At 54.3% G+C, this 26,973-nt stretch overlaps 1 protein-coding gene across 3 annotated transcripts in view; it reads left to right on the top strand.

Annotated features, from left to right (window-relative positions):
- Window positions 1-26,973, top strand: part of LOC140396095 (protein-methionine sulfoxide oxidase mical3a-like) — a 1,213,674-nt gene that overhangs the window by 411,758 nt on the left and 774,943 nt on the right. For all 3 annotated transcript variants that reach the window (XM_072484207.1, XM_072484206.1, XM_072484208.1), the window contains one exon: window positions 26,651-26,741. In XM_072484207.1, coding sequence (XP_072340308.1) covers window positions 26,651-26,741 — 91 coding nt within the window. The remainder of the gene's footprint in view (window positions 1-26,650; window positions 26,742-26,973) is intronic.

Below are 26,973 nucleotides of genomic sequence, written 5' to 3'. Positions count from 1 at the left end.
AGAGATTGGGGTTTGTGGGGAGATTGAGGTTTGTGGGGGAGATTGGGGTGTGTGGGGAGATTGGGCTTTGTGGAGAGATTGGGGTTTGTGGGGAGATTGGGGTTTGTGGAGGAGATTGGTGTTTGTGGGGAGATTGGGGTTTGTGGAGAGATTGGGGTTTGTGGGGAGATTGGGGTTTGTGGAGGCGATTGGGGTTTGTGGGGAGATTGGGGTTTGTGGAGAGATTGGGGGTTGTGGGGAGATTGGAGTTTGTGGGGAGATTGGAGTTTGTGGGGAGATTGGGGTTTGTGGGGAGATTGGGGTTTGTGGGGAGATTGGAGTTTGTGGGGAGATTGGAGTTTGTGGGGAGATTGGGGTTTGTGGAGAGATTGGGGGTTGTGGGGAGATTGGGGTTTGTGGGGAGATTGGGGTTTGTGGGGAGATTGGGGTTTGTGGGGAGATTGGGGTTTGTGGGGAGATTGGGGTTTGTGGAGGAGATTGGGGTTTGTGGGGGAGATTGGGGTTTGTGGAGAGATTGTGGTTCGTGGGGAGATTGGGATTTGGGGAGATTGGGGTTTGTGGGGATATTGGGGTTTGTGGGGAGTTTGGGGTTTGTGGGGAGATTGGGGTTTGTGGAGAGATTGGGGTTTGTGGAGAGATTGGGGGTTGTGGGGAGATTGGAGTTTGTGGGGAGATTGGAGTTTGTGGGGAGATTGGAGTTTGTGGGGAGATTGGGGTTTGTGGAGAGATTGGGGGTTGTGGGGAGATTGGGGTTTGTGGGGAGATTGGGGTTTGTGGGGAGATTGGGGTTTGTGGGGAGATTGGGGTTTGTGGGGAGATTGGGGTTTGTGGAGGAGATTGGGGTTTGTGGGGGAGATTGGGGTTTGTGGAGAGATTGTGGTTCGTGGGGAGATTGGGATTTGGGGAGATTGGGGTTTGTGGGGATATTGGGGTTTGTGGGGAGTTTGGGGTTTGTGGGGAGATTGGGGTTTGTGGAGAGATTGGGGTTTGTGGCGGAGATTGGGGTTTGTGGGGAGATTGGGGTTTGTGGGGAGATTGGGATTTGGGGGGGATTGGTGTTTGTGGGGAGATTGGGGTTTGTGGGGAGATTGGGGTTTGTGGAGAGATTGGGGTTTGTGGGGGAGATTGGGGTATGTGGGGGGAGATTGGGGTTTGTGGGGAGATTGGGGTTTGTGGAGAGATTGGGGTTTGTGGGGGAGATTGGGGTCTGTGGGGGGGAGATTGGGGTTTGTGGGGAGATTGGGGTCTGTGGCGAGATTGGGGTTTGTGGGGAGATTGGGGTTTGTGGGGAGATTGGGGTTTGGGGGAGATTGGGGTTTGTGGGAAGATTGGGGTTTGTGGGGAGATTGGGGTTTGTGGGGAGAATGGGGTTTGTGGCGGAGATTGGGGTTTGTGTGGAGATTCAGGTTTGTGGAGGAGACTGGGGTTTGTGTGGAGATTGGGGTTTGTGGGGAGATTGGTGTTTGTGGAGAGATTGGGGTTTTTGGGAAGATTGGGGTTTGTGTGGAGATTTGGGTTTGTGGGGAGACTGGGGTTTGTGGGGAGATTGGGGTTTGTGGGGAGATTGGGGTTTGGGGGGAGATTGGGGTTTGTGTGGAGATTGGGGTTTGTGGGGAGATTGGGGTTTGTGGGGTGATTGGGGTGTGTGGAGATTGGGGTTTGTGGGGAGATTGGGGTTTGTGGAGATTGGGGTTTGTGGGGAGATTGGGGTTTGTGGGGAGATTGGGGTTTGGGGGAGACTGGGGTTTGTGGAGATTGGGGTTTGTGGGGAGAATGGGGTTTGTGGGGAGATCGGGGTTTGTGGGGAGATTGGGGTTTGTGGAGAGATTGGGGTTTGTGGAGATTGGGGTTTGTGGGGAGATTGGGGTTCGTGGGGAGATTGGGGTTTGTGGGGAGATTGGGGTTTGTGGGAAGATTGGGGTTTGTGGGGAGATTGTGGTTTGTGGGGAGATTGGGGTCTGTGGCGAGATTGGGGTTTGTGGGGATATTGGGGTTTTTGGGAAGATTGGGGTTTGTGGGGAGATTGGGGTTTGTGGGGAGATTGGGGTTTGTGGAGAGATTGGGGTTTGTGGAGATTGGGGTTTGTGGAGATTGGGGTTTGTGGGGAGATTGGGGTTTGTGGGGAGATTGGGGTTTGTGGGGAGATTGGGGTTTGTGGGGAGATTGGGGTTTGTGGGGAGATTGTGGTTTGTGGGGAGATTGGGGTGTGTGGGGAGATTGGGGTTTGTGGAGAGATTGGAGTTTGTGAGGAGATTGGGGTTTGTGGGGAGATTGGGGTTTGTGGAGAGATTGGGGTTTGTGGAGAGATTGGGGTTTGGGGGGAGATTGGGGTTTGGGGGGAGATTGGGTTTGTGGAGGAGACTGGGATTTGTGTGGAGATTGGGGTTTGTGGGGAGATTGGGGTTTGTGGGGAGATTGGGGTTTGTGTGGAGATTGGGGTTTGTGGGGAGATTGGGGTTTGTGGGGTGATTGGGGTGTGTGGAGATTGGGGTTTGTGGGGAGATTGGGGTTTGTGGAGATTGGGGTTTGTGGGGAGATTGGGGTTTGTGGGGAGATTGGGGTTTGGGGGAGACTGGGGTTTGTGGAGATTGGGGTTTGTGGGGAGATTGGGGTTTGTGGGGAGATTGGGGTTTGTGGGGAGATTGGGGTTTGTGGAGAGATTGGGGTTTGTGGAGATTGGGGTTTGTGGGGAGATTGGGGTTTGTGGGGAGACTGGGGTTTGTGGGGAGATTGGGGTTTGTGGGGAGATTGGGGTTTGGGGGGAGATTGGGGTTTGTGTGGAGATTGGGGTTTGTGGGGAGATTGGGGTTTGTGGGGTGATTGGGGTGTGTGGAGATTGGGGTTTGTGGGGAGATTGGGGTTTGGGGAGATTGGGGTTTGTGGGGAGATTGGGGTTTGGGGGAGACTGGGGTTTGTGGAGATTGGGGTTTGTGGGGAGATTGGGGTTTGTGGGGAGATTGGGGTTTGTGGGGAGATTGGGGTTTGTGGAGAGATTGGGGTTTGTGGAGATTGGGGTTTGTGGGGAGATTGGGGTTCGTTGGGAGATTGGGGTTTGTGGGGAGATTGGGGTTTGTGGGAAGATTGGGGTTTGTGGGGAGATTGTGGTTTGTGGGGAGATTGGGGTCTGTGGCGAGATTGGGGTTTGTGGGGATATTGGGGTTTTTGGGAAGATTGGGGTTTTTGGGAAGATTGGGGTTTGTGGACGAGATTGGGGTTTGTGGGGGGAGATTGGGGTTTGTGGGGAGATTGGGGTCTGTGGCGAGATTGGGGTTTGTGGGGAGATTGGGGTTTGTGGGGAGATTGGGGTTTGGGGGAGATTGGGGTTTGTGGGGAGATTGGGGTTTGTGGGGAGAATGGGGTTTGTGGCGGAGATTGGGGTTTGTGTGGACATTCGGGTTTGTGGAGGAGACTGGGGTTTGTGTGGAGATTGGGGTTTGTGGGGAGATTGGTGTTTGTGGAGAGATTGGGGTTTTTGGGAAGATTGGGGTTTGTGTGGAGATTGGGGATTGTGGGGAGATTGGGGTTTGTGGGGAGATTGGGGTTTGGGGGAAGATTGCGGTTTGTGGGGAGATTGGGGTTTGTGGGGAGATTGGGGTTTGTGGGGAGATTGGGGTGTGTGGAGATTGGGGTTTGTGGGGAAATTGGGGTTTGTGGAGATTGGGGTTTGGGGGGAGATTGGGGTTTGGGGGAGATTGGGGTTTGCGGGGAGATTGGGTTTTGTGGGGAGATTGGGGTTTGTGGGGAGATTGGGGTTTGTGGAGAGATTGGGGTTTGTGGAGATTGGGGTTTGTGGAGATTGGGGTTTGTGGGGAGATTGGGGTTTGTGGGGAGATTGGAGTTTGTGGGGAGATTGGGGTTTGTGGGGAGATTGGGGTTTGTGGGGAGATTGTGGTTTGTGGGGAGATTGGGGTGTGTGGGGAGATTGGGGTTTGTGGAGAGATTGGAGTTTGTGAGGAGATTGGGGTTTGTGGGGAGATTGGGGTTTGTGGAGAGATTGGGGTTTGTGGAGAGATTGGGTTTTGTGGGGAGATTGGGGTTTGGGGGGAGATTGGGGTTTGTGGGGAGATTGGGGTTTGTGGGGAGATTGGTGTTTGCGGGGAGATTTGGGTTCGGGGGGAGATTGAGGTTTGTGGGAAGATTGGGGTTTGTGGGGAGATTGGGGTGTGTGGGGAGATTGGGGTGTGTGGGGAGATTGGGGTTTGTGGAGGAGATTGGGGTTTGTGGGGAGAGATTGGGGTTTGTGGGGAGATTGGGGTTTGTGGGGGAGATTGGGGTTTGTGGGGAGATTGGGGTTTGTGGAGGAGATTGGGGTTTGTGGAGAGATTGGGGTTTGTGGGGAGATTGGGGTTTGTGGAGGAGATTGGGGTTTGTGGGGAGATTGGGGTTTGTGGGGGAGATTGGGGTGTGTGGGGAGATTGGGGTTTGTGGAGGAGATTGGGGTTTGTGGAGAGATTGGGGTTTGTGGGGAGATTGGGGTTTGTGGGGGAGATTGGGGTGTGTGGGGAGATTGGGGTTTGTGGAGGAGATTGGGGTTTGTGGAGAGATTGGGGTTTGTGGGGAGATTGGGGTTTGTGGAGGAGATTGGGGTTTGTGGGGAGAGATTGGGGTTTGTGGGGAGATTGAGGTTTGTGGGGGAGATTGGGGTGTGTGGGGAGATTGGGCTTTGTGGAGAGATTGGGGTTTGTGGGGAGATTGGGGTTTGTGGAGGAGATTGGTGTTTGTGGGGAGATTGGGGTTTGTGGAGAGATTGGGGTTTGTGGGGAGATTGGGGTTTGTGGAGGCGATTGGGGTTTGTGGGGAGATTGGGGTTTGTGGAGAGATTGGGGGTTGTGGGGAGATTGGAGTTTGTGGGGAGATTGGAGTTTGTGGGGAGATTGGGGTTTGTGGGGAGATTGGGGTTTGTGGGGAGATTGGAGTTTGTGGGGAGATTGGAGTTTGTGGGGAGATTGGGGTTTGTGGAGAGATTGGGGGTTGTGGGGAGATTGGGGTTTGTGGGGAGATTGGGGTTTGTGGGGAGATTGGGGTTTGTGGGGAGATTGGGGTTTGTGGGGAGATTGGGGTTTGTGGAGGAGATTGGGGTTTGTGGGGGAGATTGGGGTTTGTGGAGAGATTGTGGTTCGTGGGGAGATTGGGATTTGGGGAGATTGGGGTTTGTGGGGATATTGGGGTTTGTGGGGAGTTTGGGGTTTGTGGGGAGATTGGGGTTTGTGGAGAGATTGGGGTTTGTGGAGAGATTGGGGGTTGTGGGGAGATTGGAGTTTGTGGGGAGATTGGAGTTTGTGGGGAGATTGGAGTTTGTGGGGAGATTGGGGTTTGTGGAGAGATTGGGGGTTGTGGGGAGATTGGGGTTTGTGGGGAGATTGGGATTTGTGGGGAGAATGGGGTTTGTGGGGAGATTGTGGTTTGTGGGGAGATTCGGGTTTGTGGAGAGATTGGGGTTTGTGGAGATTGGGGTTTGTGGGGAGATTGGGGTTTGTGGGGAGACTGGGGTTTGTGGGGAGATTGGGGTTTGTGGGGAGATTGGGGTTTGGGGGAGATTGGGGTTTGTGTGGAGATTGGGGTTTGTGGGGAGATTGGGGTTTGTGGGGTGATTGGGGTGTGTGGAGATTGGGGTTTGTGGGGAGATTGGGGTTTGGGGAGATTGGGGTTTGTGGGGAGATTGGGGTTTGGGGGAGACTGGGGTTTGTGGAGATTGGGGTTTGTGGGGAGATTGGGGTTTGTGGGGAGATTGGGGTTTGTGGGGAGATTGGGGTTTGTGGAGAGATTGGGGTTTGTGGAGATTGGGGTTTGTGGGGAGATTGGGGTTCGTTGGGAGATTGGGGTTTGTGGGGAGATTGGGGTTTGTGGGAAGATTGGGGTTTGTGGGGAGATTGTGGTTTGTGGGGAGATTGGGGTCTGTGGCGAGATTGGGGTTTGTGGGGATATTGGGGTTTTTGGGAAGATTGGGGTTTTTGGGAAGATTGGGGTTTGTGGACGAGATTGGGGTTTGTGGGGGGAGATTGGGGTTTGTGGGGAGATTGGGGTCTGTGGCGAGATTGGGGTTTGTGGGGAGATTGGGGTTTGTGGGGAGATTGGGGTTTGGGGGAGATTGGGGTTTGTGGGGAGATTGGGGTTTGTGGGGAGAATGGGGTTTGTGGCGGAGATTGGGGTTTGTGTGGACATTCGGGTTTGTGGAGGAGACTGGGGTTTGTGTGGAGATTGGGGTTTGTGGGGAGATTGGTGTTTGTGGAGAGATTGGGGTTTTTGGGAAGATTGGGGTTTGTGTGGAGATTGGGGATTGTGGGGAGATTGGGGTTTGTGGGGAGATTGGGGTTTGGGGGAAGATTGCGGTTTGTGGGGAGATTGGGGTTTGTGGGGAGATTGGGGTTTGTGGGGAGATTGGGGTGTGTGGAGATTGGGGTTTGTGGGGAAATTGGGGTTTGTGGAGATTGGGGTTTGGGGGGAGATTGGGGTTTGGGGGAGATTGGGGTTTGCGGGGAGATTGGGTTTTGTGGGGAGATTGGGGTTTGTGGGGAGATTGGGGTTTGTGGAGAGATTGGGGTTTGTGGAGATTGGGGTTTGTGGAGATTGGGGTTTGTGGGGAGATTGGGGTTTGTGGGGAGATTGGAGTTTGTGGGGAGATTGGGGTTTGTGGGGAGATTGGGGTTTGTGGGGAGATTGTGGTTTGTGGGGAGATTGGGGTGTGTGGGGAGATTGGGGTTTGTGGAGAGATTGGAGTTTGTGAGGAGATTGGGGTTTGTGGGGAGATTGGGGTTTGTGGAGAGATTGGGGTTTGTGGAGAGATTGGGTTTTGTGGGGAGATTGGGGTTTGGGGGGAGATTGGGGTTTGTGGGGAGATTGGGGTTTGTGGGGAGATTGGTGTTTGCGGGGAGATTTGGGTTCGGGGGAGATTGAGGTTTGTGGGAAGATTGGGGTTTGTGGGGAGATTGGGGTGTGTGGGGAGATTGGGGTGTGTGGGGAGATTGGGGTTTGTGGAGGAGATTGGGGTTTGTGGGGAGAGATTGGGGTTTGTGGGGAGATTGGGGTTTGTGGGGGAGATTGGGGTTTGTGGGGAGATTGGGGTTTGTGGAGGAGATTGGGGTTTGTGGAGAGATTGGGGTTTGTGGGGAGATTGGGGTTTGTGGAGGAGATTGGGGTTTGTGGGGAGATTGGGGTTTGTGGGGGAGATTGGGGTGTGTGGGGAGATTGGGGTTTGTGGAGGAGATTGGGGTTTGTGGAGAGATTGGGGTTTGTGGGGAGATTGGGGTTTGTGGGGGAGATTGGGGTGTGTGGGGAGATTGGGGTTTGTGGAGGAGATTGGGGTTTGTGGAGAGATTGGGGTTTGTGGGGAGATTGGGGTTTGTGGAGGAGATTGGGGTTTGTGGGGAGAGATTGGGGTTTGTGGGGAGATTGAGGTTTGTGGGGGAGATTGGGGTGTGTGGGGAGATTGGGCTTTGTGGAGAGATTGGGGTTTGTGGGGAGATTGGGGTTTGTGGAGGAGATTGGTGTTTGTGGGGAGATTGGGGTTTGTGGAGAGATTGGGGTTTGTGGGGAGATTGGGGTTTGTGGAGGCGATTGGGGTTTGTGGGGAGATTGGGGTTTGTGGAGAGATTGGGGGTTGTGGGGAGATTGGAGTTTGTGGGGAGATTGGAGTTTGTGGGGAGATTGGGGTTTGTGGGGAGATTGGGGTTTGTGGGGAGATTGGAGTTTGTGGGGAGATTGGAGTTTGTGGGGAGATTGGGGTTTGTGGAGAGATTGGGGGTTGTGGGGAGATTGGGGTTTGTGGGGAGATTGGGGTTTGTGGGGAGATTGGGGTTTGTGGGGAGATTGGGGTTTGTGGGGAGATTGGGGTTTGTGGAGGAGATTGGGGTTTGTGGGGGAGATTGGGGTTTGTGGAGAGATTGTGGTTCGTGGGGAGATTGGGATTTGGGGAGATTGGGGTTTGTGGGGATATTGGGGTTTGTGGGGAGTTTGGGGTTTGTGGGGAGATTGGGGTTTGTGGAGAGATTGGGGTTTGTGGAGAGATTGGGGGTTGTGGGGAGATTGGAGTTTGTGGGGAGATTGGAGTTTGTGGGGAGATTGGAGTTTGTGGGGAGATTGGGGTTTGTGGAGAGATTGGGGGTTGTGGGGAGATTGGGGTTTGTGGGGAGATTGGGGTTTGTGGGGAGATTGGGGTTTGTGGGGAGATTGGGGTTTGTGGGGAGATTGGGGTTTGTGGAGGAGATTGGGGTTTGTGGGGGAGATTGGGGTTTGTGGAGAGATTGTGGTTCGTGGGGAGATTGGGATTTGGGGAGATTGGGGTTTGTGGGGATATTGGGGTTTGTGGGGAGTTTGGGGTTTGTGGGGAGATTGGGGTTTGTGGAGAGATTGGGGTTTGTGGCGGAGATTGGGGTTTGTGGGGAGATTGGGGTTTGTGGGGAGATTGGGATTTGGGGGGGATTGGTGTTTGTGGGGAGATTGGGGTTTGTGGGGAGATTGGGGTTTGTGGAGAGATTGGGGTTTGTGGGGGAGATTGGGGTATGTGGGGGGAGATTGGGGTTTGTGGGGAGATTGGGGTTTGTGGAGAGATTGGGGTTTGTGGGGGAGATTGGGGTCTGTGGGGGGGAGATTGGGGTTTGTGGGGAGATTGGGGTCTGTGGCGAGATTGGGGTTTGTGGGGAGATTGGGGTTTGTGGGGAGATTGGGGTTTGGGGGAGATTGGGGTTTGTGGGAAGATTGGGGTTTGTGGGGAGATTGGGGTTTGTGGGGAGAATGGGGTTTGTGGCGGAGATTGGGGTTTGTGTGGAGATTCAGGTTTGTGGAGGAGACTGGGGTTTGTGTGGAGATTGGGGTTTGTGGGGAGATTGGTGTTTGTGGAGAGATTGGGGTTTTTGGGAAGATTGGGGTTTGTGTGGAGATTTGGGTTTGTGGGGAGACTGGGGTTTGTGGGGAGATTGGGGTTTGTGGGGAGATTGGGGTTTGGGGGGAGATTGGGGTTTGTGTGGAGATTGGGGTTTGTGGGGAGATTGGGGTTTGTGGGGTGATTGGGGTGTGTGGAGATTGGGGTTTGTGGGGAGATTGGGGTTTGTGGAGATTGGGGTTTGTGGGGAGATTGGGGTTTGTGGGGAGATTGGGGTTTGGGGGAGACTGGGGTTTGTGGAGATTGGGGTTTGTGGGGAGAATGGGGTTTGTGGGGAGATCGGGGTTTGTGGGGAGATTGGGGTTTGTGGAGAGATTGGGGTTTGTGGAGATTGGGGTTTGTGGGGAGATTGGGGTTCGTGGGGAGATTGGGGTTTGTGGGGAGATTGGGGTTTGTGGGAAGATTGGGGTTTGTGGGGAGATTGTGGTTTGTGGGGAGATTGGGGTCTGTGGCGAGATTGGGGTTTGTGGGGATATTGGGGTTTTTGGGAAGATTGGGGTTTGTGGGGAGATTGGGGTTTGTGGGGAGATTGGGGTTTGTGGAGAGATTGGGGTTTGTGGAGATTGGGGTTTGTGGAGATTGGGGTTTGTGGGGAGATTGGGGTTTGTGGGGAGATTGGGGTTTGTGGGGAGATTGGGGTTTGTGGGGAGATTGGGGTTTGTGGGGAGATTGTGGTTTGTGGGGAGATTGGGGTGTGTGGGGAGATTGGGGTTTGTGGAGAGATTGGAGTTTGTGAGGAGATTGGGGTTTGTGGGGAGATTGGGGTTTGTGGAGAGATTGGGGTTTGTGGAGAGATTGGGGTTTGGGGGGAGATTGGGGTTTGGGGGGAGATTGGGTTTGTGGAGGAGACTGGGATTTGTGTGGAGATTGGGGTTTGTGGGGAGATTGGGGTTTGTGGGGAGATTGGGGTTTGTGTGGAGATTGGGGTTTGTGGGGAGATTGGGGTTTGTGGGGTGATTGGGGTGTGTGGAGATTGGGGTTTGTGGGGAGATTGGGGTTTGTGGAGATTGGGGTTTGTGGGGAGATTGGGGTTTGTGGGGAGATTGGGGTTTGGGGGAGACTGGGGTTTGTGGAGATTGGGGTTTGTGGGGAGATTGGGGTTTGTGGGGAGATTGGGGTTTGTGGGGAGATTGGGGTTTGTGGAGAGATTGGGGTTTGTGGAGATTGGGGTTTGTGGGGAGATTGGGGTTTGTGGGGAGACTGGGGTTTGTGGGGAGATTGGGGTTTGTGGGGAGATTGGGGTTTGGGGGGAGATTGGGGTTTGTGTGGAGATTGGGGTTTGTGGGGAGATTGGGGTTTGTGGGGTGATTGGGGTGTGTGGAGATTGGGGTTTGTGGGGAGATTGGGGTTTGGGGAGATTGGGGTTTGTGGGGAGATTGGGGTTTGGGGGAGACTGGGGTTTGTGGAGATTGGGGTTTGTGGGGAGATTGGGGTTTGTGGGGAGATTGGGGTTTGTGGGGAGATTGGGGTTTGTGGAGAGATTGGGGTTTGTGGAGATTGGGGTTTGTGGGGAGATTGGGGTTCGTTGGGAGATTGGGGTTTGTGGGGAGATTGGGGTTTGTGGGAAGATTGGGGTTTGTGGGGAGATTGTGGTTTGTGGGGAGATTGGGGTCTGTGGCGAGATTGGGGTTTGTGGGGATATTGGGGTTTTTGGGAAGATTGGGGTTTTTGGGAAGATTGGGGTTTGTGGACGAGATTGGGGTTTGTGGGGGGAGATTGGGGTTTGTGGGGAGATTGGGGTCTGTGGCGAGATTGGGGTTTGTGGGGAGATTGGGGTTTGTGGGGAGATTGGGGTTTGGGGGAGATTGGGGTTTGTGGGGAGATTGGGGTTTGTGGGGAGAATGGGGTTTGTGGCGGAGATTGGGGTTTGTGTGGACATTCGGGTTTGTGGAGGAGACTGGGGTTTGTGTGGAGATTGGGGTTTGTGGGGAGATTGGTGTTTGTGGAGAGATTGGGGTTTTTGGGAAGATTGGGGTTTGTGTGGAGATTGGGGATTGTGGGGAGATTGGGGTTTGTGGGGAGATTGGGGTTTGGGGGAAGATTGCGGTTTGTGGGGAGATTGGGGTTTGTGGGGAGATTGGGGTTTGTGGGGAGATTGGGGTGTGTGGAGATTGGGGTTTGTGGGGAAATTGGGGTTTGTGGAGATTGGGGTTTGGGGGGAGATTGGGGTTTGGGGGAGATTGGGGTTTGCGGGGAGATTGGGTTTTGTGGGGAGATTGGGGTTTGTGGGGAGATTGGGGTTTGTGGAGAGATTGGGGTTTGTGGAGATTGGGGTTTGTGGAGATTGGGGTTTGTGGGGAGATTGGGGTTTGTGGGGAGATTGGAGTTTGTGGGGAGATTGGGGTTTGTGGGGAGATTGGGGTTTGTGGGGAGATTGTGGTTTGTGGGGAGATTGGGGTGTGTGGGGAGATTGGGGTTTGTGGAGAGATTGGAGTTTGTGAGGAGATTGGGGTTTGTGGGGAGATTGGGGTTTGTGGAGAGATTGGGGTTTGTGGAGAGATTGGGTTTTGTGGGGAGATTGGGGTTTGGGGGGAGATTGGGGTTTGTGGGGAGATTGGGGTTTGTGGGGAGATTGGTGTTTGCGGGGAGATTTGGGTTCGGGGGGAGATTGAGGTTTGTGGGAAGATTGGGGTTTGTGGGGAGATTGGGGTGTGTGGGGAGATTGGGGTGTGTGGGGAGATTGGGGTTTGTGGAGGAGATTGGGGTTTGTGGGGAGAGATTGGGGTTTGTGGGGAGATTGGGGTTTGTGGGGGAGATTGGGGTTTGTGGGGAGATTGGTGTTTGTGGAGGAGATTGGGGTTTGTGGAGAGATTGGGGTTTGTGGGGAGATTGGGGTTTGTGGAGGAGATTGGGGTTTGTGGGGAGATTGGGGTTTGTGGGGGAGATTGGGGTGTGTGGGGAGATTGGGGTTTGTGGAGGAGATTGGGGTTTGTGGAGAGATTGGGGTTTGTGGGGAGATTGGGGTTTGTGGGGGAGATTGGGGTGTGTGGGGAGATTGGGGTTTGTGGAGGAGATTGGGGTTTGTGGAGAGATTGGGGTTTGTGGGGAGATTGGGGTTTGTGGAGGAGATTGGGGTTTGTGGGGAGAGATTGGGGTTTGTGGGGAGATTGAGGTTTGTGGGGGAGATTGGGGTGTGTGGGGAGATTGGGCTTTGTGGAGAGATTGGGGTTTGTGGGGAGATTGGGGTTTGTGGAGGAGATTGGTGTTTGTGGGGAGATTGGGGTTTGTGGAGAGATTGGGGTTTGTGGGGAGATTGGGGTTTGTGGAGGCGATTGGGGTTTGTGGGGAGATTGGGGTTTGTGGAGAGATTGGGGGTTGTGGGGAGATTGGAGTTTGTGGGGAGATTGGAGTTTGTGGGGAGATTGGGGTTTGTGGGGAGATTGGGGTTTGTGGGGAGATTGGAGTTTGTGGGGAGATTGGAGTTTGTGGGGAGATTGGGGTTTGTGGAGAGATTGGGGGTTGTGGGGAGATTGGGGTTTGTGGGGAGATTGGGGTTTGTGGGGAGATTGGGGTTTGTGGGGAGATTGGGGTTTGTGGGGAGATTGGGGTTTGTGGAGGAGATTGGGGTTTGTGGGGGAGATTGGGGTTTGTGGAGAGATTGTGGTTCGTGGGGAGATTGGGATTTGGGGAGATTGGGGTTTGTGGGGATATTGGGGTTTGTGGGGAGTTTGGGGTTTGTGGGGAGATTGGGGTTTGTGGAGAGATTGGGGTTTGTGGAGAGATTGGGGGTTGTGGGGAGATTGGAGTTTGTGGGGAGATTGGAGTTTGTGGGGAGATTGGAGTTTGTGGGGAGATTGGGGTTTGTGGAGAGATTGGGGGTTGTGGGGAGATTGGGGTTTGTGGGGAGATTGGGGTTTGTGGGGAGATTGGGGTTTGTGGGGAGATTGGGGTTTGTGGGGAGATTGGGGTTTGTGGAGGAGATTGGGGTTTGTGGGGGAGATTGGGGTTTGTGGAGAGATTGTGGTTCGTGGGGAGATTGGGATTTGGGGAGATTGGGGTTTGTGGGGATATTGGGGTTTGTGGGGAGTTTGGGGTTTGTGGGGAGATTGGGGTTTGTGGAGAGATTGGGGTTTGTGGCGGAGATTGGGGTTTGTGGGGAGATTGGGGTTTGTGGGGAGATTGGGATTTGGGGGGGATTGGTGTTTGTGGGGAGATTGGGGTTTGTGGGGAGATTGGGGTTTGTGGAGAGATTGGGGTTTGTGGGGGAGATTGGGGTATGTGGGGGGAGATTGGGGTTTGTGGGGAGATTGGGGTTTGTGGAGAGATTGGGGTTTGTGGGGGAGATTGGGGTCTGTGGGGGGGAGATTGGGGTTTGTGGGGAGATTGGGGTCTGTGGCGAGATTGGGGTTTGTGGGGAGATTGGGGTTTGTGGGGAGATTGGGGTTTGGGGGAGATTGGGGTTTGTGGGAAGATTGGGGTTTGTGGGGAGATTGGGGTTTGTGGGGAGAATGGGGTTTGTGGCGGAGATTGGGGTTTGTGTGGAGATTCAGGTTTGTGGAGGAGACTGGGGTTTGTGTGGAGATTGGGGTTTGTGGGGAGATTGGTGTTTGTGGAGAGATTGGGGTTTTTGGGAAGATTGGGGTTTGTGTGGAGATTTGGGTTTGTGGGGAGACTGGGGTTTGTGGGGAGATTGGGGTTTGTGGGGAGATTGGGGTTTGGGGGGAGATTGGGGTTTGTGTGGAGATTGGGGTTTGTGGGGAGATTGGGGTTTGTGGGGTGATTGGGGTGTGTGGAGATTGGGGTTTGTGGGGAGATTGGGGTTTGTGGAGATTGGGGTTTGTGGGGAGATTGGGGTTTGTGGGGAGATTGGGGTTTGGGGGAGACTGGGGTTTGTGGAGATTGGGGTTTGTGGGGAGAATGGGGTTTGTGGGGAGATTGGGGTTTGTGGGGAGATTGGGGTTTGTGGAGAGATTGGGGTTTGTGGAGATTGGGGTTTGTGGGGAGATTGGGGTTCGTGGGGAGATTGGGGTTTGTGGGGAGATTGGGGTTTGTGGGAAGATTGGGGTTTGTGGGGAGATTGTGGTTTGTGGGGAGATTGGGGTCTGTGGCGAGATTGGGGTTTGTGGGGATATTGGGGTTTTTGGGAAGATTGGGGTTTGTGGGGAGATTGGGGTTTGTGGGGAGATTGGGGTTTGTGGAGAGATTGGGGTTTGTGGAGATTGGGGTTTGTGGAGATTGGGGTTTGTGGGGAGATTGGGGTTTGTGGGGAGATTGGGGTTTGTGGGGAGATTGGGGTTTGTGGGGAGATTGGGGTTTGTGGGGAGATTGTGGTTTGTGGGGAGATTGGGGTGTGTGGGGAGATTGGGGTTTGTGGAGAGATTGGAGTTTGTGAGGAGATTGGGGTTTGTGGGGAGATTGGGGTTTGTGGAGAGATTGGGGTTTGTGGAGAGATTGGGGTTTGGGGGGAGATTGGGGTTTGGGGGGAGATTGGGGTTTGTGGGGAGATTGGGGTTTGTGGGGAGATTGGGGTTTGCGGGGAGATTTGGGTTCGGGGGGAGATTGAGGTTTGTGGGAAGATTGGGGTTTGTGGCGAGATTGGGGTGTGTGGGGAGATTGGGGTGTGTGGGGAGATTGGGGTTTGTGGAGGAGATTGGGGTTTGTGGGGAGAGATTGGGGTTCGTGGGGAGATTGGGGTTTGTGGGGGAGATTGGGGTTTGTGGGGAGATGGGGGTTTGTGGAGGAGATTGGGGTTTGTGGAGAGATTGGGGTTTGTGGGGAGATTGGGGTTTGTGGAGGAGATTGGGGTTTGTGGGGAGATTGGGGTTTGTGGGGGAGATTGGGGTGTGTGGGGAGATTGGGGTTTGTGGAGGAGATTGGGGTTTGTGGAGAGATTGGGGTTTGTGGGGAGATTGGGGTTTGTGGGGGAGATTGGGGTGTGTGGGGAGATTGGGGTTTGTGGAGGAGATTGGGGTTTGTGGAGAGATTGGGGTTTGTGGGGAGATTGGGGTTTGTGGAGGAGATTGGGGTTTGTGGGGAGAGATTGGGGTTTGTGGGGAGATTGAGGTTTGTGCGGGAGATTGAGGTGTGTGGGGAGATTGGGCTTTGTGGAGAGATTGGGGTTTGTGGGGAGATTGGGGTTTGTGGAGGAGATTGGTGTTTGTGGGGAGATTGGGGTTTGTGGAGAGATTGGGGTTTGTGGGGAGATTGGGGTTTGTGGAGGCGATTGGGGTTTGTGGGGAGATTGGGGTTTGTGGAGAGATTGGGGGTTGTGGGGAGATTGGAGTTTGTGGGGAGATTGGAGTTTGTGGGGAGATTGGGGTTTGTGGGGAGATTGGGGTTTGTGGGGAGATTGGGGTTTGTGGGGAGATTGGGGTTTGTGGGGAGATTGGGGTTTGTGGAGGAGATTGGGGTTTGTGGGGGAGATTGGGGGTTGTGGAGAGATTGTGGTTCGTGGGGAGATTGGGATTTGGGGAGATTGGGGTTTGTGGGGATATTGGGGTTTGTGGGGAGTTTGGGGTTTGTGGGGAGATTGGGGTTTGTGGAGAGATTGGGGTTTGTGGCGGAGATTGGGGTTTGTGGGGAGATTGGGGTTTGTGGGGAGATTGGGATTTGGGGGGGATTGGTGTTTGTGGGGAGATTGGGGTTTGTGGGGAGATTGGGGTTTGTGGAGAGATTGGGGTTTGTGGGGGAGATTGGGGTCTGTGGGGGGAGATTGGGGTTTGTGGGGAGATTGGGGTTTGTGGAGAGATTGGGGTTTGTGGGGGAGATTGGGGTCTGTGGGGGGGAGATTGGGGTTTGTGGGGAGATTGGGGTCTGTGGCGAGATTGGGGTTTGTGGGGAGATTGGGGTTTGTGGCGAGATTGGGGTTTGGGGGAGATTGGGGTTTGTGGGAAGATTGGGGTTTGTGGGGAGATTGGGGTTTGTGGGGAGAATGGGGTTTGTGGCGGAGATTGGGGTTTGTGTGGAGATTCGGGTTTGTGGAGGAGACTGGGGTTTGTGTGGAGATTGGGGTTTGTGGGGAGATTGGTGTTTGTGGAGAGATTGGGTTTTTTGGGAAGATTGGGGTTTGTGTGGAGATTGGGGTTTGTGGGGAGACTGGGGTTTGTGGGGAGATTGGGGTTTGTGGGGAGATTGGGGTTTGGGGGAGATTGGGGTTTGTGTGGAGATTGGGGTTTGTGGGGAGATTGGGGTTTGTGGGGTGATTGGGGTGTGTGGAGATTGGGGTTTGTGGGGAGATTGGGGTTTGTGGAGATTGGGGTTTGTGGGGAGATTGGGGTTTGTGGGGAGATTGGGGTTTGGGGGAGACTGGGGTTTGTGGAGATTGGGGTTTGTGGGGAGATTGGGGTTTGTGGGGAGATTGGGGTTTGTGGGGAGATTGGGGTTTGTGGAGAGATTGGGGTTTGTGGAGATTGGGGTTTGTGGGGAGATTGGGGTTCGTGGGGAGATTGGGGTTTGTGGGGAGTTTGGGGTTTGTGGGAAGATTGGGGTTTGTGGGGAGATTGTGGTTTGTGGGGAGATTGGGGTCTGTGGCGAGATTGGGGTTTGTGGGGATATTGGGGTTTTTGGGAAGATTGGGGTTTTTGGGAAGATTGGGGTTTGTGGACGAGATTGGGGTTTGTGGGGGGAGATTGGGGTTTGTGGGGAGATTGGAATCTGTGGCGAGATTGGGGTTTGTGGGGAGATTGGGGTTTGTGGGGAGATTGGGGTTTGGGGGAGATTGGGGTTTGTGGGGAGATTGGGGTTTGGGGGAGATTGGGGTTTGTGTGGAGATTGGGGTTTGTGGGGAGATTGGGGTTTGTGGGGTGATTGGGGTGTGTGGAGATTGGGGTTTGTGGGGAGATTGGGGTTTGTGGAGATTGGGGTTTGTGGGGAGATTGGGGTTTGTGGGGAGATTGGGGTTTGGGGGAGACTGGGGTTTGTGGAGATTGGGGTTTGTGGGGAGATTGGGGTTTGTGGGGAGATTGGGGTTTGTGGGGAGATTGGGGTTTGTGGAGAGATTGTGGTTTGTGGAGATTGGGGTTTGTGGGGAGATTGGGGTTCGTGGGGAGATTGGGGTTTGTGGGGAGATTGGGGTTTGTGGGAAGATTGGGGTTTGTGGGGAGATTGTGGTTTGTGGGGAGATTGGGGTCTGTGGCGAGATTGGGGTTTGTGGGGATATTGGGGTTTTTGGGAAGATTGGGGTTTTTGGGAAGATTGGGGTTTGTGGACGAGATTGGGGTTTGTGGGGGAGATTGGGGTTTGTGGGGAGATTGGAGTCTGTGGCGAGATTGGGGTTTGTGGGGAGATTGGGGTTTGTGGGGAGATTGGGGTTTGGGGGAGATTGGGGTTTGTGGGGAGATTGGGGTTTGTGGGGAGAATGGGGTTTGTGGAGAGATTGGGGTTTTTGGGAAGATTGGGGTTTGTGTGGAGATTGGGGATTGTGGGGAGATTGGGGTTTGTGGGGAGATTGGGGTTTGGGGGAAGATTGCGGTTTGTGGGGAGATTGGGGTTTGTGGGGAGATTGGGGTTTGTGGGGAGATTGGGGTGTGTGGAGATTGGGGTTTGTGGGGAAATTGGGGTTTGTGGAGATTGGGGTTTGGGGGGAGATTGGGGTTTGGGGGAGATTGGGGTTTGCGGGGAGATTGGGGTTTGTGGGGAGATTGGGGTTTGTGGGGAGATTGGGGTTTGTGGAGAGATTGGGGTTTGTGGAGATTGGGGTTTGTGGAGATTGGGGTTTGTGGGGAGATTGGGGTTTGTGGGGAGATTGGGGTTTGTGGGGAGATTGGGGTTTGTGGGGAGATTGGGGTTTGTGGGGAGATTGTGGTTTGTGGGGAGATTGGGGTGTGTGGGGAGATTGGGGTTTGTGGAGAGATTGGAGTTTGTGAGGAGATTGGGGTTTGTGGGGAGATTGGGGTTTGTGGAGAGATTGGGGTTTGTGGGGAGATTGGGGTTTGGGGGGAGATTGGGGTTTGTGGGGAGATTGGGGTTTGTGGGGAGATTGGGGTTTGCGGGGAGATTTGGGTTCGGGGGGAGATTGAGGTTTGTGGGAAGATTGGGGTTTGTGGGGAGATTGGGGTTTGTGGGGGAGATTGGGGTTTGTGGGGAGATTGGGGTTTGTGGAGGAGATTGGGGTTTGTGGAGAGATTGGGGTTTGTGGGGAGATTGGGGTTTGTGGAGGAGATTGGGGTTTGTGGGGAGATTGGGGTTTGTGGGGGAGATTGGGGTGTGTGGGGAGATTGGGGTTTGTGGAGGAGATTGGGGTTTGTGGAGAGATTGGGGTTTGTGGGGAGATTGGGGTTTGTGGGGGAGATTGGGGTGTGTGGGGAGATTGGGGTTTGTGGAGGAGATTGGGGTTTGTGGAGAGATTGGGGTTTGTGGGGAGATTGGGGTTTGTGGAGGAGATTGGGGTTTGTGGGGAGAGATTGGGGTTTGTGGGGAGATTGAGGTTTGTGGGGGAGATTGGGGTGTGTGGGGAGATTGGGCTTTGTGGAGAGATTGGGGTTTGTGGGGAGATTGGGGTTTGTGGAGGAGATTGGTGTTTGTGGGGAGATTGGGGTTTGTGGGGAGATTGGGGTTTGTGGAGAGATTGGGGTTTGTGGGGAGATTGGGGTTTGTGGAGGCGATTGGGGTTTGTGGGGAGATTGGGGTTTGTGGAGAGATTGGGGGTTGTGGGGAGATTGGAGTTTGTGTGGAGATTGGAGTTTGTGGGGAGATTGGGGTTTGTGGGGAGATTGGGGTTTGTGGGGAGATTGGGGTTTGTGGGGAGATTGGGGTTTGTGGGGAGATTGGGGTTTGTGGGGAGATTGGGGTTTGTTGGGAGATTGGGGTTCGTGGAGAGATTGGGGTTCGTGGGGAGATTGGGGTTTGTGGAGAGATTGGAGTTTGTGGGGAGATTGGGGTTTGTGGAGAGATTGGGGTTTGTGGGGAGATTGGGGTTTGTGGGGAGATTGGGGTTTGTGGAGAGATTGGGGTTTGTGGGGGAGATTGGGGTTTGGGGAGATTGGGGTTTGTGGGGAGATTGGGGTTTGTGGGGAGATTGGGGTTTGTGGGGAGATTGGGGGTTGTGGGGGAGATTGGGGTTTGTGGGGAGATTGGGGTTTGTGGGGAGATTGGGGTTTGTGGGGGGAGATTGGGGTTTGGGGAGATTGGGGTTCAGGGGGGAGATTGGGGTTTGTGGGGAGATTGGGGTTTGTGGGGAGATTGGGGGTTGTGGGGGAGATTGGGGTTTGTGGGGAGATTGGGGTTTGTGGGGAGATTGGGGTTTGTGGAGAGATTGGGGTTTGTGGGGGAGATTGGGGTTTGTGGGGATTGGGGTTTGTGGGGAGATTGGGGTTTGTGGGGAGATTGTGGTTTGTGGGGGAGATTGGGGTTTGTGGGGAGATTGGGGTTTGTGGGGGAGATTGGGGTTTGTGGGGATTGGGGTTTGTGGGGAGATTGGGGTTTGTGGGGAGATTGGGGTTTGTGGGGGAGATTGGGGTTTGCGTGGAGATTGGGGTTTGCGGGGAGATTGGGGTTTGTGGGGAGATTGGGGTTTGTGGGGAGATTGGGGTTTGGGGGGAGATTGGGGTTTGTGGGGAGATTGGGGTTTGTGGGGAGATTGGGGTTTGTGGGGAGATTGGGGTTTGGGGAGATTGGGGTTTGTGGGGAGATTGGGGTTTGTGGGGAGATTGGGGTTTGTGGGGAGATTGGGGTTTGTGGGGAGATTGGGGTTTGTGGGGAGATTGTGGTTTGTGGGGAGATTGGGGTGTGTGGGGAGATTGGGGTTTGTGGAGAGATTGGAGTTTGTGAGGAGATTGGGGTTTGTGGGGAGATTGGGGTTTGTGGAGAGATTGAGGTTTGTGGGGAGATTGGGGTTTGAGGGGAGATTGGGGTTTGTGGGGAGATTGGGGTTTGTGGGGAGATTGGGGTTTGCGGGGAGATTTGGGTTCGGGGGGAGATTGAGGTTTGTGGGAAGATTGGGGTTTGTGGAGAGATTGGGGTTTGTGGGGGAGATTGGGGTTTGTGGGGAGATTGGGGTTTGTGGAGGAGATTGGGGTTTGTGGAGAGATTGGGGTTTGTGGGGAGATTGGGGTTTGTGGAGGAGATTGGGGTTTGTGGGGAGATTGGGGTTTGTGGGGGAGATTGGGGTGTGTGGGGAGATTGGGGTTTGTGGAGGAGATTGGGGTTTGTGGAGAGATTGGGGTTTGTGGGGAGATTGGGGTTTGTGGGGGAGATTGGGGTGTGTGGGGAGATTGGGGTTTGTGGAGGAGATTGGGGTTTGTGGAGAGATTGGGGTTTGTGGGGAGATTGGGGTTTGTGGAGGAGATTGGGGTTTGTGGGGAGAGATTGGGGTTTGTGAGGAGATTGAGGTTTGTGGGGGAGATTGGGGTGTGTGGGGAGATTGGGCTTTGTGGAGAGATTGGGGTTTGTGGGGAGATTGGGGTTTGTGGAGGAGATTGGTGTTTGTGGGGAGATTGGGGTTTGTGGGGAGATTGGGGTTTGTGGGGAGATTGGGGTTTGTGGAGAGATTGGGGTTTGTGGGGAGATTGGGGTTTGTGGAGGCGATTGGGGTTTGTGGGGAGATTGGGGTTTGTGGAGAGATTGGGGGTTGTGGGGAGATTGGAGTTTGTGGGGAGATTGGAGTTTGTGGGGAGATTGGGGTTTGTGGGGAGATTGGGGTTTGTGGGGAGATTGGGGTTTGTGGGGAGATTGGGGTTTGTGGGGAGATTGGGGTTTGTGGGGAGATTGGGGTTTGTGGGGAGATTGGGGTTTGTTGGGAGATTGGGGTTCGTGGAGAGATTGGGGTTTGTGGGGAGATTGGGGTTTGTGGAGAGATTGGAGTTTGTGGGGAGATTGGGGTTTGTGGAGAGATTGGGGTTTGTGGGGAGATTGGGGTTTGTGGGGAGATTGGGGTTTGTGGAGAGATTGGGGTTTGTGGGGGAGATTGGGGTTTGGGGAGATTGGGGTTTGTGGGGAGATTGGGGTTTGTGGGGAGATTGGGGTTTGTGGGGAGATTGGGGGTTGTGGGGGAGATTGGGGTTTGTGGGGAGATTGGGGTTTGTGGGGAGATTGGGGTTTGTGGGGGGAGATTGGGGTTTGGGGAGATTGGGGTTCAGGGGGGAGATTGGGGTTTGTGGGGAGATTGGGGTTTGTGGGGAGATTGGGGGTTGTGGGGGAGATTGGGGTTTGTGAGGAGATTGGGGTTTGTGGGGAGATTGGGGTTTGTGGGGAGATTGGGGATTGTGGAGAGATTGGGGTTTGTGGGGGAGATTGGGGTTTGTGGGGATTGGGGTTTGTGGGGAGATTGGGGTTTGTGGGGAGATTGTGGTTTGTGGGGGAGATTGGGGTTTGTGGGGAGATTGGGGTTTGTGGGGGAGATTGGGGTTTGTGGGGATTGGGGTTTGTGGGGAGATTGGGGTTTGTGGGGAGATTGGGGTTTGTGGGGAGATTGGGGTTTGTGGGGGAGATTGGGGTTTGCGTGGAGATTGGGATTTGTGGGGAGATTGGGGTTTGTGGGGAGATTGGGGTTTGGGGGGAGATTGGGGTTTGTGGGGAAATTGGGGTTTGTGGGGAGATTGGGGTTTGTGGGGAGATTGGGGTTTGTGGGGAGATTGGGGTTTGGGGAGATTGGGGTTTGTGGGGAGATTGGGGTTTGTGGGGAGATTGGGGTTTGGGGGGAGATTGGGGTTTGTGGGGGAGATTGGGGTTTGTGGAGGAGATTGGGGTTTGTGGGGAGATTGGGGTTTGTGGAGATTGGGGTTTGTTGGGGAGAGATTGGGGTTTGTGGGGAGATTAGGGTTTGTGGGGGATTGGGATTTGGTGGGAGATTGTGGTTTGTGGGGAGAGATTGGGGTTTGTGGGGAGATTGGGGTTTGTGGAGAGATTGGGGTTTGTGGAGGAGATTGGGATTTGGGGGAGATTGGGGGTTGTGGGGACAGATTGGGGTTTGTGGGGGGGAGATTGGGGTTTGTGGGGAGATTGGGGTTTGTGGAGAGATTGGGGTTTGTGGGGAGATTGGGATTTGGGGGAGATTGGGGGTTGTGGGGACAGATTGGGGTTTGTGGGGGGGAGATTGGGGTTTGTGGGGGAGATTGGGGTTTGTGGGGAGATCGGGGTTTGTGGGGAGATTGGGATTTGGGGGAGATTGGGGGTTGTGGGGACAGATTGGGGTTTGTGGGGGGGAGATTGGGGTTTGTGGGGATATTGGGGTTGTGGGGAGATTGGGGTGTGTGGGGAGATTGGGGTTTGTGGGGAGATTGGGGTTTGTGGGGAGATTGGAGTTTGGGGGAGATTGGGTTTTTTGGGGAGATTGGGGTTTGTGGGGAGATTGGGGTTTGTGGGGAGATTGGGGTTTGTGGGGGAGATTGGGGTTTGTGGGGATATTGGGGTTTGTGGGGAGATTGGGGTTTGTGGGGGAGATTGGGGTTTGTGGAGGAGATTGGGGTTTGTGGGGAGAATGGGGTGTGTGGGGAGATTGGGGTTTGTGGGGAGATTGGGGTTTGTGGAGAGATTGGGGTTTGTGGAGAGATTGGGGTTTGTGGGGAGATTGGGGTTTGGGGGGAGATTGGGGTTTGTGGGGAGATTGGGGTTTGCGGGGAGATTGGGGTTCGGGGGGAGATTGGGGTTTGTGGGAAGATTGGGGTTTGTGGGGAGATTGGGGTGTGTGGGGAGATTGGGGTGTGTGGGGAGATTGGGGTTTGTGGAGGAGATTGGGGTTTGTGGGGAGATTGGGGTTTGTGGGGGAGATTGGGGTTTGTGGGGAGATTGGGGTTTGTGGAGGAGATTGGGGTTTGTGGAGAGATTGGGGTTTGTGGGGAGATTGGGGTTTGTGGAGGAGATTGGGGTTTGTGGGGAGATTAGGGTTTGTGGGGGAGATTGGGGTGTGTGGGGAGATTGGGGTTTGTGGAGGAGATTGGGGTTTGTGGAGAGATTGGGGTTTGTGGGGAGATTGGGGTTTGTGGGGGAGATTGGGGTGTGTGGGGAGATTGGGGTTTGTGGAGGAGATTGGGGTTTGTGGAGAGATTGGGGTTTGTGGGGAGATTGGGGTTTGTGGAGGAGATTTGGGTTTGTGGGGAGAGATTGGGGTTTGTGGGGAGATTGAGGTTTGTGGGGGAGATTGGGGTGTGTGGGGAGATTGGGCTTTGTGGAGAGATTGGGGTTTGTGGGGAGATTAGGGTTTGTGGAGGAGATTGGGGTTTGTGGGGAGATTGGGGTTTGTGGCGAGATTGGGGTTTGTGGGGAGATTGGGGTTTGTGGAGGCGATTGGGGTTTGTGGGGAGATTGGGGTTTGTGGAGAGATTGGGGGTTGTGGGGAGATTGGAGTTTGTGGGGAGATTGGAGTTTGTGGGGAGATTGGGGTTTGTGGGGAGATTGGGGTTTGTGGGGAGATTGGGGTTTGTGGGGAGATTGGGGTTTGTGGGGAGATTGGGGTTTGTGGGGAGATTGGGGTTTGTGGAGAGATTGGGGTTTGTTGGGAGATTGGGGTTTGTGGAGAGATTGGAGTTTGTGGGGAGATTGGGGTTTGTGGAGAGATTGGGGTTTGTGGGGAGATTGGGGTTTGTGGGGAGATTGGGGTTTGTGGAGAGATTGGGGTTTGTGGGGGAGATTGGGGTTTGGGGAGATTGGGGTTTGTGGGGAGATTGGGGTTTGTGGGGAGATTGGGGTTTGTGGGGAGATTGGGGGTTGTGGGGGAGATTGGGGTTTGTGGGGAGATTGGGGTTTGTGGGGAGATTGGAGTTTGTGGGGAGATTGGGGTTTGTGGAGAGATTGGGGTTTGTGGGGAGATTGGGGTTTGTGGAGAGATTGGAGTTTGTGGGGAGATTGGGGTTTGTGGAGAGATTGGGGTTTGTGGGGAGATTGGGGTTTGTGGGGAGATTGGGGTTTGTGGAGAGATTGGGGTTTGTGGGGGAGATTGGGGTTTGGGGAGATTGGGGTTTGTGGGGAGATTGGGGTTTGTGGGGAGATTGGGGTTTGTGGGGAGATTGGGGGTTGTGGGGGAGATTGGGGTTTGTGGGGAGATTGGGGTTTGTGGGGAGATTGGGGTTTGTGGGGGGAGATTGGGGTTTGGGGAGATTGGGGTTCAGGGGGGAGATTGGGGTTTGTGGGGAGATTCGGGTTTGTGGGGAGATTGGGGGTTGTGGGGGAGATTGGGGTTTGTGAGGAGATTGGGGTTTGTGGGGAGATTGGGGTTTGTGGGGAGATTGGGGTTTGTGGAGAGATTGGGGTTTGTGGGGGAGATTGGGGTTTGTGGGGATTGGGGTTTGTGGGGGAGAGATTGGGGTGTGTGGGGAGATTGGGCTTTGTGGGGAGATTGGGCTTTGTGGGGAGATTGGGGTTTGTGGGGAGATTAGGGTTTGTGGGGGAGATTGGGGGTTGTGGGGACAGATTGGGGTTTGGGGGGAGATTGGGGTTTGTGGGGAGATTGGGGTGTGTGGGGAGATTGGGGTGTGTGGTGGGAGATTGGGGTTTGTGGGGAGATTGGGGTTTGTGGGGAGATTGGGGTTTGTGGGGAGATTGGGGTTTGTGGGGAGATTGGGGTTTGTGGGGAGATTGGGGTTTGTGGGGGAGATTGGGGTTTGTGGAGGAGATTGGGGTTTGTGGGGAGATTGGGGTTTGTGGGGGAGATTGGGGTTTGTGGGGAGATTGGGGTTTGTGGGGAGATTGGGGTTTGTCGGGAGATTGGGGTTTGGGGGGAGATTGGGGTTTGTGGGGAGCTTGGGGTTTGTGGGGAGATTGGGGTTTGTGGGGAGATTGGGGTTTGTGGAGAGATTGGGGTTTGTGAGGATGATTGGGGTGTGTGGGGGAGATTGGGGTGTGTGGGGGAGATTGGGGTTTGTGGGGAGATTGGGGTGTGTGGGGGGAGATTGGGGTTTGTGGGGGAGATTGGAGTTTGTGGGGGAGATTGCGGTTTGTGGGGGAGATTGGGGTTTGAGGGGAGATTGTGGTTTGTGGGGAGATTGGGGTTTGTGGAGAGATTGGGGTTTGTGGAGGAGATTGGGATTTGGGGGAGATTGGGGGTTGTGGGGACAGATTGGGGTTTGTGGGGGGGAGATTGGGGTTTGTGGGGAGATTGGGGTTTGTGGAGAGATTGGGGTTTGTGGGGAGATTGGGATTTGGGGGAGATTGGGGGTTGTGGGGACAGATTGGAGTTTGTGGGGGGGAGATTGGGGTTTGTGGGGGAGATTGGGGTTTGTGGGGAGATCGGGGTTTGTGGGGAGATTGGGATTTGGGGGAGATTTGGGGTTTTGGGGACAGATTGGGGTTTGTGGGGGGGAGATTGGGGTTTGTGGGGATATTGGGGTTGTGGGGAGATTGGGGTGTGTGGGGAGATTGGGGTTTGTGGGGAGATTGGGGTTTGTGGGGAGATTGGAGTTTGGGGGAGATTGGTTTTTTTTGGGGAGATTGGGGTTTGTGGGGAGATTGGGGTTTGTGGGGAGATTGGGGTTTGTGGGGGAGATTGGGGTTTGTGGGGATATTGGGGTTTGTGGAGGAAATTGGGGTTTGTGGGGAGATTGGGGTTTGTGGGGAGATTGGGGTTTGGGGGAGATTGGGTTTTTTTGGGGAGATTGGGGTTTGTGGGGAGATTGGGGTTTGTGGGGAGATTGGGGTTTGTGGGGGAGATGGGTTTGTGGGGATATTGGGGTTTGTGGAGGAAATTGGGGTTTGTGGGGAGATTGGGGTTTGTGGGGGAGATTGGGGTTTGTGGGGAGATTGGAGTTTGGGGGAGATTGGTTTTTTTTGGGGAGATTGGGGTTTGTGGGGAGATTGGGGTTTGTGGGGAGATTGGGGTTTGTGGGGGAGATTGGGGTTTGTGGGGATATTGGGGTTTGTGGAGGAAATTGGGGTTTGTGGGGAGATTGGGGTTTGTGGGGGAGATTGGGGTTTGTGGAGGAGATTGGGGTTTGTGGAGGAGAATGGGGTGTGTGGGGAGATTGGGGTTTGTGGGGGAGATTGGGGTTTGTGTGGGGAGATTGGGGTTTGTGGGGAGATTGGGGTTTGTGGGGGGACTGGGGTTGGTGGGGAGATTGGGGTTTGTGGGGGGGGAGATTGGGGTTTGTGGGGGAGAGATTGGCGTTTGTGGGGAGATTGGGCTGTGTGGGAGGGGTTTGGGGTGAGATTGGGGTTTGTGTGGAGATTGGTGTTTGTGGAGAAAGATTGAGGTTTGTAGATGGGGAAATTGGGTGTTTTGGAGGAGATTGTGGTTTGGGGACAGAGAGATTAGTGTTTGGGGACAGAGAGCTGGTTTGGGGAGTTCCTGGTTTGGAGCTTGATGAGATCCTGGTTGCTAATTGTATTCTTGTTAGCCATGATATGGAGATGCCGGCGTTGGACTGGGGTGAGCACAGTACGAAGTCTTACAACACCAGGTTAAAGTCCAACAGGTTTGTTTCGATGTCACTAGCTTTCGGAGCGCTGCTCCTTCCTCAGGTGAATTCACCTGAGGAAGGAACAGCGCTCCGAAAGCTAGTGACATCGAAACAAACCTGTTGGACTTTAACCTGGTGTTGTAAGACTTCGTACTGTAGTCTTGTTGTGCGAGTTTGCTTTGTTGTGGTGTTGTGTTTGAGGGACATCGGGGAAACTCGTTTTGTCTCAAAGCCCAAGGGCACTTTTTTAAAAACACGGCTCCTGATATCTTCATGTTTCTGTCATCTCATGGTCCCTGGGAAACATGGCCATCGCCAATAAATCTCAGATCCAGCCTCCCAGTGAAGTCCTCCGGGACGGACGCACATGTCTGTATCTCCAGCTCTGGAAAATGGCCTGAGGCAGCTGCGGTCTCCTGCTCGCTGTGGATATTACCTTTCTCGTGGTGAATAATACCAGCTCGAATATTGTTGTGCAATGCTGACCGTGTCTCCTTCTTGTTTACAGGTCCGGCACTTGTACAATACTGGGGAGCAAAAGAACGTGCCTGGATCAGAAACTGCTGCTATTCCGAGATCGCCAAAGTTTAAACAAACTGGTGAGCAAACAAAACGGGGAATGAAATAAATGAATAATAAATCATGGGATTAAAGGGACAATAACAATATTGGTATGTAACTGGCAGAGTGACAGGAAACACAGACAAATGATTCATGACAGTGTTTTGGCCAGCAGGAAGATTCCTGGTCATGTTCCCAGGGGCTGGCATTGGAGCCTCTGTTTCTCCTCATGTGTATCAATGACTGAACCCTGGGTGTGGAGGGGACAAT

This window comes from Scyliorhinus torazame, chromosome 19 (genome assembly GCF_047496885.1).
Source record: "Scyliorhinus torazame isolate Kashiwa2021f chromosome 19, sScyTor2.1, whole genome shotgun sequence".
NCBI lineage: Eukaryota > Metazoa > Chordata > Chondrichthyes > Carcharhiniformes > Scyliorhinidae > Scyliorhinus > Scyliorhinus torazame.
Note: the sequence above shows the minus strand (reverse complement) of the source record. Positions and strands in the feature narration are given on the sequence as shown.